This window comes from Callospermophilus lateralis, chromosome 9, assembly GCF_048772815.1.
Source record: "Callospermophilus lateralis isolate mCalLat2 chromosome 9, mCalLat2.hap1, whole genome shotgun sequence".
NCBI classification, from domain to species: Eukaryota; Metazoa; Chordata; class Mammalia; order Rodentia; family Sciuridae; genus Callospermophilus; species Callospermophilus lateralis.
In genome coordinates, this window is record NC_135313.1 from 54,113,061 (window position 1) to 54,129,569 (window position 16,509).

Here is a 16,509-nt window from a genome sequence, read left to right on the forward strand (position 1 = left end):
ATTTATTTATTTGGGTATTGAGGATTAAACTCAGGGGCACTCAACCACTGAGCCACATCCCCAATGCTTTTTGTATTTTATTTAGAGACAGGGTCTCATGAGTTTAGGACCTCACTAAGTTGCTGAGGCTGGCTGTGAACTTTTGATCCTCCTGCCTCAGCCTCTCAAGCCACTGGGATAACAGGCAGTTGCAACCATGTCTGGCAAAAACATGACTCCAGAGTTGATTCATAGGACTCTATATGAATACTCATTGAGCACTTTTTTTAAAAAAAAAAAAACTTACCAGGTATAGTCAGTGTGCTAGGGTCACTATGGGACACACAAAGATTAGTTAAGACCAATAACCCTTTAAGTGGCCTTGCATGAAGAGGCCAAAGACCCAATAATGTGTGAAAGTTGAAGGTCCTGGTCCCATGGGCTACTGCTAAATACAGTCACCAGCTAGCTAAAAGTTCAAAAAACAAAGCAAGTTAGTTAGTACATGTGTAATAAGTAAAGTTTACTTCACAAATGCAGTTACTTTTCACTAATGTCATCAGTTAACATTAATGAATTATGAATTTTTCATAATGCTGAAGAGAAACCTCTACACTAACCCATGTGTACCAGTGATAAGGACAGAATGTTTGTGTCCATCTCAAAATTCACATATGGAAATCCTAACCCCCAGTGTGATGACATTAGGAGGTGGGACTTTTGAGGAAGAGGCACAGCTCTCATGAATGGTATTGGGCACTTATAAATAAGACACAAGAAGGTTTTCGCTGCTTTCTGTCATAGAAGGATACGATGAGAAGAGAGCCATCTCTAAGCTATAAAGTCAGCCTTTACCAAAGACTGATAATGCTGGCACCCTAATACCAGACTTCAAGACTCCAGAACTGTGAGAGATAAATATTTCTTGTTTAAGAACATTTAAGTCACTCAGTCTATGGTATTCTGTATAGCAGCCCAAACTAAGAAACCCAGCGAGGAGATGAATCAAATGTACGAAAGATGATATGTCATGAGCTTTGTAATGTTTTGAACAACCAATAATAAAAAAAAAGACTAAAATCATCTTTGAAAACACTATGAAAAGCCTCTAAACTACTTCTGATGCTCAAGTGTAAAATGCCCATGAGCTGGTAATTCTTTTTATTTACAAAATTTATTCCCCTTATTAAAATTAAATGTGAAAACAGAGAGATACTATAAATTGGGTTAATATTTAGTAATCCAAGGAACATGAGTACCAATGTCCCAATAGTCACAGTCCTGGGTAAGGGAAGACAACATGATAGGAAAGTTTTCTGAGGGGACAAAAAAGAGCTTAGGGAAAACAAAATGTTATGATATGTACTATCTAAACAGTAGATTCATGGCAATTTGTTATAGCCTATATTCTTTATTGTAGATTTTAAATAGTGAACAAATTTATAAAGAAAAAGTAAAATGTAGGCATATTAAAAAAAATATATATATAAAATTCCTGAAGGAATTAATTCACAAGTCCATTTTTAATAAAACTACTTGACATTTCCAAATAAGTTTATATTAATTTACAAACTAATATTTGTGTGAGAGAGTGTGTGTGTGTGTGTGTGTGTGTGTGTATTTCTGATAAAGAAATCTATACATTTATTTCCATTTATCGATTTGGGCCTTTTCTTATAATATTCTCCCATATTAGAATTTTGCTTATATTTAAAAATAGAAATGTACTTAATTTCTTTTTTTCTTATTTCATAAATATATTTTATTTTTTGGTTTATTTATTTATTTTATTTATATGTAACAGCAGAAAGCATTACAATTCTTATTACATATATAGAGCTCAATTTTTCACCTCTGGTTATATACATAGTATACTCATACCAATCCATGTTTTCATATATGTACTTTGGATAATAATGATCATCACATTCAACCATCATTAATTACCCCATGCCCCCTCCCTTCCCTTCTCAGCCCTCTGTACTATCTAGAGTTCAAAAAATATGGAACACTTCACGAATTTGCCTGTCATCCTTGCGCAGGGGCCTGCTAATCTTCTCTATATTGTTCCAGTTTTAGTATATGTGCTGCTGAAGCAAGCACTGTACTTCATTTCTTAAACAGGGTTTCTTTCAGAAATCACTTAAATGAAATTAATTAAGATCTTGCTTAATACATACATGCACAAACATCAAAAGCTACATAATATATTACAATAGATTAACTGGTTTTAAAATTTTGGGGGACTTTTTGGAGAACATATTAATGACCCAAGAATTTAAATAAAGCTGGGTGCAGTGGTACATGCCTGTAATCTCAGTTACTAAGAAGGATGGGAGGTAAGAGGATTGCAAGTTTGAGACCAGCCTCAGCAACTTAGCAAGGCCCTATGCAACTTAGCAAGACCCTGTGTCAAAATAAAAAATTAAAAAGGGACAGGGATGTAGTTCAATAGTAAAACATACCTGAGTTTAATCCTAGTATTAAAAAAAAAAAGAAAATTTAAATTAAAGCTAAGTAAAACAAACAGTAACATTTAGTATTTTTTTCTTCTTATTGGCACATTATAATTATATATAACAGTGGGATTTGTTATTATATATTTTTAACATTTAGTTTTTAGTAAGAGTCTTCAAAATGTAAACGTCAATAATACCTTCCTTTTTTGGATTACAGATAAATTTGCCTCAAACCAAAAAAAAAAAAAAAATGTAATGGCTGAAAGTTCTGGTATTCTGATGAATATATTAATTTAAATAAAAGCAGCCACCTTGTTTCTAGGCTTCTTCACAAAATTTTGAAAGTTTATATATTCATACACCAAAATAAATTACTTTAGCAACTCACAAAGCATATTTGAATTGAATAATATCCAACATTCTATTATATATTACCTGTCCCAAGGAGCAGAAGTCTCAAAAGATTCTCCTAATACATAGTATTCCAAACCCAAGTCCTGTTAAGACACACAAAAATCACTAAACTACAACAGATGCAATAATCAGTAAGTAATATTGTTATTATTTCATGTAACTGTTAGTATTACATTTCTAATTTAACCTCAAATGCTTTTTATTATCTATCCCATAAGAGCTCTGGGAAGGTGCCCTGAATGAAGTATGATCTGCTTTCTTCTGTATCCCTGGCAGCAAACAGAGTGCCTAATACAGAATAGGAATTCAAAGATTTCTCCCTTGAATGGAGTGTCTATCCAGGAAAAATCTATGTACATACAGAGAAGACTAATAGAATAGATTTGTACTCTCTTAAATACCAAATTAACCAATATCAAAAATTGGTCATCAAAATGGAAGAAATAGAGGGACAGAAGTTGAGAGGGAGTGGGATTAAAATAAGCAAGTATTTTCCTTTCTTCAAGTCAACTTTTCTTTAAAAACAAATTCCAAAAATAGTGTCTCTCTCCTTGAGGTTCACAGATTAGTCAAATGTAGGGAAACAGAGGGATTTCTGCTTGGAAAATATTTTCTAGCTTACAAGATGTAATATTTATATTACAAGTAACTTATACCATTTGATTTCTTTACCCAGAGCACAACTGTCATCACAGCTAGAAAGATAAGATTCACAAGACCACAGAATGTAAAGATTTGAGGGAAAAAAAAAGTTATAAAAGGCAGAAAAATCAATACAGGTTATAAATTTGCACTTCCCATAAAAAGAATCACTTTGACTCTACTAGTGGTTGGCGGGGGGGGGGGGGGGGGGGGAGAACGCAACTACTGATCTAAAATGGTTGTTTTTCTCTTATGAATTCATTTATTCAGTAAACATGTATCTGAACATGTAACAATGGCACTGTGCCCTGGAATTTTTTTAAAATATGAAACAAATAAATCTAGGGGAAAAATCCCTAATTTGCTTTTGACTCAGTTTTAACATTAACTGGAAACTTAAATTAAAACATTTACCCCAAATTGTATGTACACTGTACTTGCTACAACTGTATTTCATTTTCTAGAATTCTGAATTCAGTATTATAAGAAAATGATCAATACCCTTTGTTGAAACAACAAACAAAATTTTATCTATACTCAAAATACTTTTTATGAGAAGAACTGTGGATACTGACAATTTATGGATGTACACATAATGCATAAAACCTATTATCATTCATGATCTGTACATTCCTTAATCAGAATTTTTAACACAGTGGACAGGCAATAAATATATTTTTCCCCATTGGCACCACTAGGTGGGGGACAGAAAGGCACAGGACTAACAATATACTTCAAATTCACTGCAATTTTATAATTTAGATCTTAACTAGAATTAAATTCTTTCTAAAATGAGAAAATATTAATTCAAGTTTTCTTAAATAAGTAAAACCAAACTGTATATAAGTTTTTGTATTTCCTTCCAAACAATTTCTAACTGAAGTATTAGAAAACTCAGTAGTAAGGAAGCCAAATTCTCAATAGAGTAGCTGAGAAACGACCTTTTAGAATAAGATCATTCACATTAAATAAGAGGCAATATTTAAAAAACAAAACAAAACAATACTAATCACCCGGGAAACAGCAGAAAACAATTAAGAAACCTGAGTTTGTTAGAAAATAGAAAAAAAAAAAAAACACTAAATAAAGGAAGAAATAAATTTCAAAAGAACAATGCCATGTAGCATAGACTTAAATATGACTAATGAAGTTTCTAACATATATCCCATAAAATCTATAATCAAAAAAATTTTAGTGCTCAAGTACACATAAATTATTTATTTCTAAATAGTAACAATCACTAGTGAACCAATAACTACTTGGAATTAAGTTAAATATCAATTTTTAAGAAGACAAAGATTTATACACATAAAAAACAGATTATAAATTAAGTGAGGAATACTGCCAAATAAAACAGCTTGATTCTAACAAGGTAATGTTAGGAAAGGCATGTTCAATGTTCAGACAGAGAATGACTCTATTCTTTTAAAAGAAAAGACAGACATTAAATCAGGGTTCATATAAATGATGTGCTTAATTATCATATCTTAAGATGTTTAAGAAACTTAAAACTATGATTTCATTCAAAGTAGGAAAGATTATTATGTGCAATGTAAATTAAATGACAAGGGAAATATGATGTAACCTACTCGAATGTATGCAATGACATAGGTCAGCAAATATCCTCTCTGTCCATTATCTTCTCCAGCTGCCAATCCACTGTAATTAAAGAACAAACTGTTAATACATTTTAAATGAACCATTAAAAAATATATAAAACTAACCAAACTGATAGGATATCTAAAGAAAACTGCTTTTCCAGATTACATCTCATTTTTATCTTAATTTCATTTATATCAAAGAGATATCAAGAGAATAAGTTTAGACAAAAATTAAAAAATATTTTTAATATTTCAGTCTAGTCATTAATTTCAAAATTTATCCACCACACTAATAAAGCTGATTTATATTACTTTTCATATTCTCAAAAAGAGCAGAGAATTAGTCATGAAAAATAGCTTAAATAAGCTTAATTCTCACATGCATAACAAGACACTTAAGTATTCTTACTTTATTAATATAGGCTGAGTATCCCTAATCTGAAAATCTAAAATCCAAACTATTCAGAATTTCCTGACTTTCTATTCTGGATGGATAAACACAAGTTAGTCTCATCTAGAAGGAGTAGCAGACTTGACAGAATAGCTCTAGTCTAGAACTACTTGAGGACAAGCTATAATGAAATGCAGGGGACTGTTTGTATTAACAGAATGTTTATAAACAAGGCTGAAGCATTGCTGAAAGTGAAAAGTAAGAAAACACAGAAAAACAGTTCTGGGTTGGATGTGAGGTTGTAGGTAGAGAGCCAAATAAAGTCCTCAAACAAAAGGAACACATGTCAGAACACTGCAGGGACAAGTGCTTGGAGGAAAACAGCTGAACCCATAACTCACGTAGATATAAAACAGTCAAGATTAAAACCAAAGGAGAAAAAATGCTATAGATCTAGAAAATACAAATGGCTCATCTTGGAACTAAAAGTAGAAGGAAAGGAGATAAGAGTGAAGCCTAAAAAAGGGTACAAGATACCTGTGCTAGGAATCTTTGAGAAGGAGCATGCTAAATATGTTATGTGGTGAGAAGTAACAGGTGTGAATAAACATTCAGTTGGCCTATCTCTGTTAAGTACGGTTGAGAAAAAGTCCTTCTTTCCTCTCCCAGACAAGACATTTCTCTTTAGATTCTCTTCTAACATCTGGTGAAGGTTTCTGTTTCACACTGGGATCCAGTGGGACAAACCACACAGAAACATGCATTGTTTTACCTAAAGTAGGAAGAGATTAAAATTGGATGTCCATTCTAAATTCATAAACCCCAAAGGAGAAAAAAAGTCAATTTGGGATTCTTTCCAAGTCATGTTTTCTGGCAAATTTAACTTTTTAGAATTTTTCTTTTTTTAAGTTTTTAAAACTGTCAATCTTCTAGTCTGAATTATCTTAAGATACAATTGTGTCATACAACATGAACACAATCACTTATATAACCACTACAAAAAAAAAAAACTATTTAAATTCAAACTGCTTTATTCTAAAGTAGCAACTTCCATCCCTTATTTCCTGCTCTTTGCAAATTTCAGACATCAATTCATGGTTCTTGAACAAATTTAAAGCTATTTCATGAGGAAGCACTGGGAAGACTAATGAAAGAGGAATGAGACAATCATTTATATAAAAGGGCCATCTGGTAAATCTAATCACTCTCATGTTGAATTATGTTAAACACTTTAAAAATAATGATAATATATTACCTTAAGTTCTATGGTAAATGTCAAAACACCTGTCATGAGTGCTGACAAGTAACATTTATTCTCCTCAGTTCTTAGAAAAGTAAAAGCTCTAGTCAACAAGGATAAACAACCCAGGTATGATGATTATTCAATATTTGGTTACTAGGCTGTGTTGGGTCACATATGTTCAAAGGTATTTAACAGTGTCAGAGTGGAGTGGAAGATAAAGAGACAAAATGGCTAAGATAACATGTATTCTAGATTGTTCAGAGTACTTCATTAAAAGCAATCAACTTTAGCTAATAAGGTGATGGGAATACAGGACAAAAGGAAGAGAAAATAATGGACAGATTAATAAAGCTCTAATTAAAAATTAAATACATGAACTAAGTTAACATATAAAAACTTTAGCAGAAAAAAAGTTGGTGGTGCCTTCCTCTAAATTGTTATGCAGAAGTGACTGAGGATTTAGGGTTTGCGGAGTGGTACCTTAAAGAAAAATATCCCTGAGTCTTCAATAATTAGAACCAAAAAAAAAAAAATTTTTAACAGAAAACAAGGGGGCAGTCAGGATCTCTGATAGAAAATCAAAATAAGATATTTCCAAGTTTTAAAAAAAATAAAACAAAGATATTTTCCTAACCAACAATATGGGTTGCTCAAAACCAAAGATTTTTGCATCTCAATGAAGGAAGCCAGGAAGAAAGTACATTAAGAAATTAATTGTAATGTAACCAAAAAGGAACAAATAATAGCAAAAACATGAGACACCAATTTCAGCCAATGTTTTTAACAGTTTATCTCTGCTTTAAATTAATATCTCATTTACTATAATCTATTTTTAATGGATAAATCTGGTAGAAGTGTTATTTGGAGTAAGCAAAATGTTGGAATTAAACCAACAGTTCTGGAGCTTTAGTATCAGTGTCTGGCAAGCTGAACCCTGTAGATACATAAGATTCACTCTTATTTATAAGAATCTTCTTATAAAGAAGATTCACTCTTATTTATAAGCTATAAATTGATGGTGTGATGTGAGAAAACAAACCCGGCATTACTGACATGCCTGAAATTGATTACTCAAACAAAACTGATAATATGGTTCTGAAAAACCATCTAAAGATTAAAATACTCTTACAGGTCATAGGCATAAAAGAATAAGGAAAAAAAAAGATATCAGGGAAAAATACAGAGCTTGGCTTCATCAATTCATTCAACAAATGTTTAGTCAATTTCAAGTATGTTCCAAGAATCAAGAGTGAGGCCCAGGAACAAACAAATTCATGTCTTATTAAAAAAATTAAGTGTAAGATAGAATGGGCACTTTTTATCATCAATGGGCACTTTTTAATCATTTAACAGGAAATGTGACACATTACTTACTAGTAAAGATTTGCTAGTTACTCTGAATTTTAATTATAATTATTGATCCTACAAAGTAGATTTCCTGTTTGTGTTAGGAATGTAAGAACACTGGGATAAAACTAAGCAAATCCAACCCTATAAACAGTAATCCAAAACATTATTAGAAAATGTCTTCTTCCATTTCCCTACAAGTCCTTCTGAAAAATTTTATAGTCCCAATTAAATACTTAAATATATAAAAAAAATTTTAATGTTTCAGTTTCTAATATTAAAGACTAGAGCAGAGATAAAATGTTTTCATTAAAATTCACTTATCACCTGTGAGTACCTACTTCCTAAGCAGTAGGTATACAAATAATGCCAAATTCCTTCTGGGCAGGGAAACATGCACATTTTAAAAATGCAAACAAAAATGAGATGACCTGAAAGCCAAGCAATTTGATCATTAAATAAATCTTTATAGCATAATTATTTTTAATTAATTTAGTTGAAACATCAGTAATTCCAAAAGGTAACATATAAAAACTTTAGCAGAGAAAGTTTGAAAGATTAGTGAACTTTATCTGTTACTAAAGAAAATTAAAATTCTACTTGCCAGTTTCAGAATAGGGAGAAAAAATGTGAGAGCCTAATTTTTAATATTCAAAAACAGTATAACAATAAACTAAAACTTAAGCCCAAGGTTATACCCTTTTCCACTCTGACAATACTTCACTTCAACATTGTTCAGACAATCCTGGAAGTAAAAAGCTAGTTACATATTAAAGTGTGTGTGTGTGTGTGTGTGTGTGTGTGTGTGTGTGTGTGTATGAGTGGGATACTCTAAAACACACAGCTCCAAATTAAGTGTTCAATTGTTTGCTTAGAAGGAAAAAAAGAATGAAAGTATTAGAAAGAACTCAGACTAAGCATAATGTGTATGCTATATTTTAACACTGAAACAAACAAAAAAGTAAGACTAGTATCCAGACAACTGATAATTTATGTACTTAGAAAAGAATAAATGTAGTCCTGCATTTCCACTATAGTTCTCATTGATCAGTCTGATAATCCATCAAGCAGACAGACAAAACCACCCTATCATTATTCAATTGGTTATAGATGTGAAATGTTTTCTGTTTCTTTATACAAGCACAAAACTGTAAATGACAGGGGGTGGAGTATAGACAATTTGTCAAATACTAGGGATTAAACTTAATTTCCTTTTAAAAATACACTAATAGCATGTTTTATACATACACTATTTTCACTGAAGAGTAACATGACAATGAATTTTTTCCTATTTTACCACAACAAATATGAAATTGGTATTAGTGCAAACGACCAATAAAAATAATATTTATATACTCTATATATAATTAGATAAGTTAGAGTAATCAATCTAACTTCTTACAAATTTTGGAAGTAATCAAAACAGTATTTTTAATTTACTATCATAAATTACCAGAAATTTAAAATGAAATTTAAATTAATAACTGCCTAGAGATATGCAGCCTGTTTATAAACATTACAGTTTGGTGCATTAATAACTGGCTGGAGATATTAGAATTCTAACTTATTATTCTCTTGGCATTAAGAACTTAAAGACATACCCAAATTTTGCAGCAATGTCATATACTTGTTTTTCATGTTGAAGAACCTTCTCACGGTCCCCCTCAAATAGTAATGTGGCTACACTTAGCTGATTTGGATCAAATCCTTTAAACTTAAAAAAAATATATATTTTATTACAGATGAGTTTAACCTTGCAAAACAGTAAATCAAAATGCATTTGCTCTTTTCCTTCTGGTCTGAGTTCAAATACACCAAGTTCTTAAAAATTGAACTTCGGAACTTTAAATTTCAAACAATAAGAATGCTTAATGTACCTATGCAGGTCATTACAATATAAAACTATACAGCATACAAAAAACATTTTATATGTATTCCATGGTTTTAATCATATAAAACCATGTATGCCATGGTTTAAATCAAATATCATATTGATATATAAATATAACAAATTATCAGAATTATAATAAAGAATTAAATAAAAACTACAAAATAATAAAGTAGCTAGTTGTAGGGGGGAATACAACAGTATCCATACATACTAATAAGAACTTCTTATTAAAAAATACTTTCAAAAGAGATCTTAAACATAAAACTAAGAGAAATAATCTTATAAAGAAATATATAACTTCATTAGGAAAACATACCTAAAAAATATAAGTAAGATTTATGCTCCTGAATGCATAAACTAAGCATTACAAACCTATATATTACTCTATTCTGAGTTTAGTAAGAACCCCAGTAGACTGCTGAAAATGAAGAGTTTCTAAAGTTTTTTTTCTAGAATAGAAAAGAGGTAGGTAATAATAACCTCAAGGAAAATTCTGAATAACAAGAGGGAAAATCAGACCTACAACAATTAAACCCATATAATTTTTCAAGAACAAAAAGCTCACTTAAAAATATGCATTCAGGGGCTGAGGATGTGGCTCAAGTGGTAGCACGCTCACCTAGCAAGCATGGGGCACTGGGTTCGATTCTCAGCACCACATAAAATAAAATAAAGATATTGTGTCCACCTAAAACTAAAAAATAAATATTTTTTTTTAAAAATGCATTCAAATGGAGTTTGTTTATTAGATAAATACTATGAGAAGATGTGTTGGTTATGGCAAATCAATGAAAGAAGAAGGGATTAATTAGTTAATGGTGTGACTCAACTGGTTACCAACTGGGGGATCAGGAGGTGAAGATTACTTTAGATATTTACTTCACATCATAAAATTGAAATAAATTAAAGTGTAATAAGGAAAAATTTTAAATTCTCATTCAACACAAAAGAGAAAAGCAAATGGTCATAATCATAGGTCCAAATGAACGAAGCTTCTAAGCTTAGAAGCAATTAAATAATTACAGAAAAGGCTTAAAAAATTTGAAGTTTTAACACCAAAAAGAAAAATCTCTTTTTAAATGGGAAGTACTGGACTGAAAACATTTATTTACAAAATTTACAACAAAGGATCTCTAATAATTCCTCAAAGAGAACATAGCAGAGGAAAAAAAAAGAATCAATCACCTTGGCAAAATAATCATATTCAACTAACTCAGAGAAAAATTACATCTAGAAAATATAAAGAAATGTTTTGTCTCACTGATTTTGAAGAACATCATCTGAAACAAAGGACTATTCCCCTCCCAATAAATTTAAAACATAAAAAAGCAACAAGAACAAAAACCCATATGCAATAATAAGGCCACAACAAAAAAAATGACACACATTTTGCTGCCAGTACTATACACTGGTATACGTTTTAGGAAAGCAATCCAGCAAATTTTAAATAAAAATTCATACTCTTAGAAAATGTGCATTAAACTGTTCAATGAATATTATTTTTAGAAACCTCAAAACTAGAAAAGGAAAATTTTTGAAAATGACTACATGACTGATTTAATATTATTCCAATATGAAAAACAATAATTATAAGATGTACACAGCAACTATTATAAGAACAAACAACCTTATAATAGGCATCTGTGAGAGGAAGAAGGAAGGAAACCAAATTAAAATCCCAAGTATTTAAACATTAAGCATTTTATAAAAATTCTTACCTTTGTAATATAAAACTTTTTTAATCCATCCAAAAATGATGTAAAAATAGAGGAAACCTGAGGTTTAAGTGCATGACCTGAGAAAAAAGTTTCTATATTAAATTAATAGCAAATGATATTTTCAGAAGATTAAAAGACTACTTAGTAGCCTAAAAGTGAAAGTTTTATGACTTTAACTTTTAAATCTATATTATGTATATTTATATTAAGATCTTCATCTTTTCTTTTCCCTTCTTTCAAAAATCACAACTTTTCATTTTCAAAACCCATTCTATTTGTTAAATTCAAATTACCACATGTAATTAATACTACACATAGTTAAGGTCATCTTTCAATGATGTATTTTATACATACTAAAACTAGTTCATTAATTTTTATTTTATTAAGAACTCCCAATGGTGGCTGGTTTCACTTTTATTTTTCTAATTATACAGAAACCATTCAGAAGTATAACCAAATATGGAGTCAATGCAAAGTTTAAGGTTGTTTCTTAATTAATTCTTAACTCATCGAGAATTCTTGGCATAAAACTAGCAATTGCTTTCTTAATCACACCCTGAGAGTTAAAATTGCCAAAATAACATAAATGGTGTCTCAGAGTCTGTTAAATTAACATCTTTGCCTGCAGATTAAGCTTAATTGAGTGAAAACCTTTTACTGTTTCCCCATTGTTTTCAAAGAGTAGCAACTTCAACTTCCATGACTGCTACATTTAAGAGTCATGCATCTGGCTTTAATGTTATGAGCCCAATTCACAAAAATATGGCAACCATTTATATAAAAATTTTATAAAGAATTTTAAAGTCTTTACTAAATCTAAAATTATATCCAAAAAGAGATTAATTTTTTTAAAGCCTTTCAACTTTGAGGGATTTTGTTTGTTTTTAAAGAGCAGGACTTCCCTCTAAAATAAGTACAAAAGCAAACATTTCTAAAACAACTATCACTGATAGTCTATTTTTCTGACCCACCTATTTTTTTAACTGAAATTATGAATCTGTGATACTACAGTTTTGCTGTCTCTAATAGGAAACTGTTAAAAGGACACATAACATAAGTCTTAACCAGGAGCTAATAGAAATTCATGCTCTGAGGCATTAAAACAAACCCCCTGCCGCCCCTGACACTCCAAAAGAACTGCAGATTAGATGGAGATCCACCTGGCAATCCTTTTGAGCTATTGGATCAAAAGTAGTTATTTTTTTCTTCTTTTATTGTGAACTATCAGAGATACTTTTCCAGAATAACCAGTGCTTTTTGATATAATTTTAGCATGATTTAAGTTAGAAATAATGTATCAACAAAACACTTCCTGTACCAAATGGAAGTCATCCTATCTAAATAACAATTGGAAATAAACATGTAAACATATGTTGAGTATGTGTGTTGTTTTTTGCAAAGTGGAAATTGCTATTCATACAAAAGTTTTCTCATTCATTTATCTTTACACATGCATAAGGGATCCAAATGTTAGTACTCCAATATGAAATAATCCTTACGGGTAAATAATCCACTGACATTTATTAGTATAATTTCCATTACATCAGTAGCAATTAGTCACACACATCTCCAATACTAAGTTGACATGATAGTTTTAAAGAATAAATTATTGCAAAAGAGACACTGACTTTTGAGTCAAGCATTAGTATCACTTGGAGGATATTGTTATCTTTTACTTTTTCTTAAATTAATGCTTCCTATGAGATTAATTATACTCTAAACATATTTCAGCTAGTGTTTTATCTTTTATAGTTATCTGGTTTCCAAACAGCTTGACAGTGTACTTTTTGTTCCTACAATTTGAATTAATTAAAAAGGATATATTAACTATGTATGTTTCAAAGAAGTGGTTTGAAACAGTGTAAAAAGTATTGGGCTTTGGATTCAAACTAAATGAGTTCAATCTCATCTCTACCAAACAGGACTTGAAGACTTTGGTTAAAATACTGAACCTTGATTTGTTTGTAAAATGGGAATACCACCTTGAAGAACAGTTGTGAGGAGGGATTTCATAAATTATACTAAGATAATGTGCTTAGCAATGTGCTAAGAGCTATTTAGGATATGCTTACCTTCTTTATCAATGCAATGATTAATGTTCAAATAATAACTAAATGCCTGTTATGGCTAGGAATGATAGTGCACACCTGGAATCCTAGCTACTTGAGAGGCTGAGGCAGGAGGGTTGCAAGTTTGAGGCCAGTCTAGGCAAATAATTAAGATCCTGTCTCAAAAATAAAAATAAAAAATAAAGATATATGGATGTAGCTCAGTGGTAGAGCACTTGCCCTGCATGTGCAAGAAAGACCCTGGGTTGATCCATAGAACCACAAAAACACAAAATTTAAAATGCCTACAATGTGATAAATGCAAGAAATTTTAAAAATTACTAAAATACATCCTCTAAATTTGAGAAACCTTGATCTACAGAGGAAATCCATAGATCATTTCAATATACTGAAAACAGATAATCTAAATATAATGTAATAGGACTAAAAGAAGTGGTGATATTAAAAATATTCACCATTTGTGAATAAGGCTTATGCTTTATTAATCAGTATGATACAAACACTAAAAATAAGCAGCCATATGGCTATTGTAGGGTCTGAATTGCTGTGCTAAGCATTACTCTTTTAGTTGTTTATCACAAGGTCATGACAATATATATAGAAGCCAAACATACCAGAGCCTTGATTTTCATTTGACTTAAATATCACATTATTTATAAGACACAATTATCAACTTTTGTTTCTTAATACTATAGTATATTGAAAATAATTTATTAAAGAAGTAATTGTGAATAAAAAGAATCTAATTTAAAAATGAATTCTTGATATAAACCTGACTTTCCTAGTTAAGTTTCTACATAACTATAATATTTTTCCCTATATTAAAACCTAAGCAACTTTCAGACATGACAAACAAAAGCCTGCCTTTCAGGGCTGGGGGAATAATTCAGTGGTTCAGTTCTTTCCTAGCATGTGCAAAGCCCTGGGTTTAATCCCTAAACTACAAAAAAAGCAAAATAAAACAAAACAACAGCAACAACAACAATAAAATCTGCCTACCTTAGCCTTTGTATTTATTACTGAACAATAATTTCCATAATTTTAGGAACTGATTTTTTTTTTTTTTTGGTACCAGGGATTGAACTCAGGGTCACTCAACCACTGAGCCACATTCCCAGCCCTTTTTCATATTTTATTTAGAGACAGGGTCTCACTGAGTTGCTTAGGGCCTTGCTAAGTTGCTGAGGCCAGCTTTGAACTTACAATCCTCTTGCCTCTGTCTTCCAAGCTGCTGGGATTCCAGCACCACCATGCCCGGCTCAGGAACTCTTTTGATGGTATTTAAATTCTACAAACTCAAATCCCAAAGTAAATTTTAGCACGTGAAAAAAAAAATATGGAAGCAATAAAACTAGAATTGAAAACATGATTAATAAATTGTATCAAAAGTTCAATAATTTAGACAAACAGGTAGAAAAGAAAAATGGTTTTGGATCCAAATACCTACTGAATTCTTCACCCAAGAGCCCAATGGCACCTTAGATACAATCCATTATAATACATTTTTCCCCCAAATCGACCATTTTTACTTCAACTCTTCCCTTTATTTAGCCTTCCACATCTAATTGGCTAGCTGATTTTTAAAAATCTATCCTCTACTCTATTTCCATTATTTCTACCTTACTCATGGGTCCCAAAATTTGCCTCTTGAGCTGTTTCATGTCTGTACCCTTCTAATCCACCCTGAGCAAAACTGCCAGAATGAACTTTTGAAATGTAAAGATGATTTTATTCCCTCCACAAAGAAATCCCACAGCTTACAAGATAAAATACAAATCTATTCTGCAAAGCCCTAAATGACCCATGTAGCTTTATTTCATATGACAAGCCTTGTCCTACCCTCTATTTGAGGTAAACAAAATGATTCCCAGTATCCTAAAACATGTCACTGAGGTTTCATAACTTTGGGGGGGTGAAATACCGGGGAGGCAGCCCTGGGTATTGAACCCAAGGCTTTGTGCATACTAAGAAAGTACTCTAACCCTGAACTATATCCCCAGCTTCTTTTTTTAATTATTGTTGTATTTTGAGATAGGGTCTCAATAAGTTGCTCAGAATGCCCTTAAACTTTTGATACTCCTGCCTAAGTCTCTTGAAAAAAAATTCGTATTTCTGTTTACAAGTGAATGAGTGTGGTAAGGAAGAAATAATCTCAAGCAAGCTTCTATTTACCTTTTAAGACTTTGCTCAAGTATCACCCTCCTTTAAAAGTCTTTTCTGACTTTCAACCCCTAGGTTGAACAAAATCAAATAGAATCAACTGTTCCTTCACTTAAAATCTATACAGGATCCAATGCAGTCTTCTTTCATAGTCTCTCCAACACTACTGAATTCATTCACTTATGTAACTATCTGAGAGAGCTTCCTGAATGGCAGGAACTATGACATTTATCTTTCTAGTGCTGAAAATTTTGAGAATAAATGAGCATATGTTAAAATTATCACTCCTTACTTACCAAACTGAAACTGCTGGTTGTCCATGAGGCGAATAGATGCAGGAGCACATCTCTGTTTAAAAAGAGAATAATGTGATATAAGTTTAATACAATAAAAAGCTAGATGAGTAGAAAATGAATATTTTTCTATATTTAAGAGATTAAGAGCTTACTTCCTAAAAATATACAGAAGAAAATAATTTTTTATACAATTCTATGAAGATAAATAAAACATCAGTGGCTTTAAATTATCTGGAGAGATCTACATGCAAAATAGATTAATACATACTACAATATCTTTAATTTCTGCAATAAGATGT

General features: G+C 31.1%; 1 protein-coding gene and 1 non-coding gene across 3 annotated transcripts in view; both read right to left on the minus strand.

Moving 5' to 3' along the window:
* The window catches only part of Agps (alkylglycerone phosphate synthase), a 131,956-nt gene that overhangs the window by 33,715 nt on the left and 81,732 nt on the right, over positions 1–16,509 (minus strand). For both annotated transcript variants that reach the window (XM_076865890.2, XM_076865891.2), the window contains exons 12-16: positions 16,211–16,262; positions 11,686–11,762; positions 9,678–9,790; positions 5,084–5,153; positions 2,874–2,935 (exon numbers count right to left, since the gene is read on the minus strand). In XM_076865890.2, coding sequence (XP_076722005.1) covers positions 2,874–2,935; positions 5,084–5,153; positions 9,678–9,790; positions 11,686–11,762; positions 16,211–16,262 — 374 coding nt within the window. The remainder of the gene's footprint in view (positions 1–2,873; positions 2,936–5,083; positions 5,154–9,677; positions 9,791–11,685; positions 11,763–16,210; positions 16,263–16,509) is intronic.
* LOC143407671 (U6 spliceosomal RNA) lies at positions 1,977–2,082 on the minus strand. The gene has a single exon (XR_013092412.1). It is a non-coding gene; the product is annotated as a U6 spliceosomal RNA (small nuclear RNA).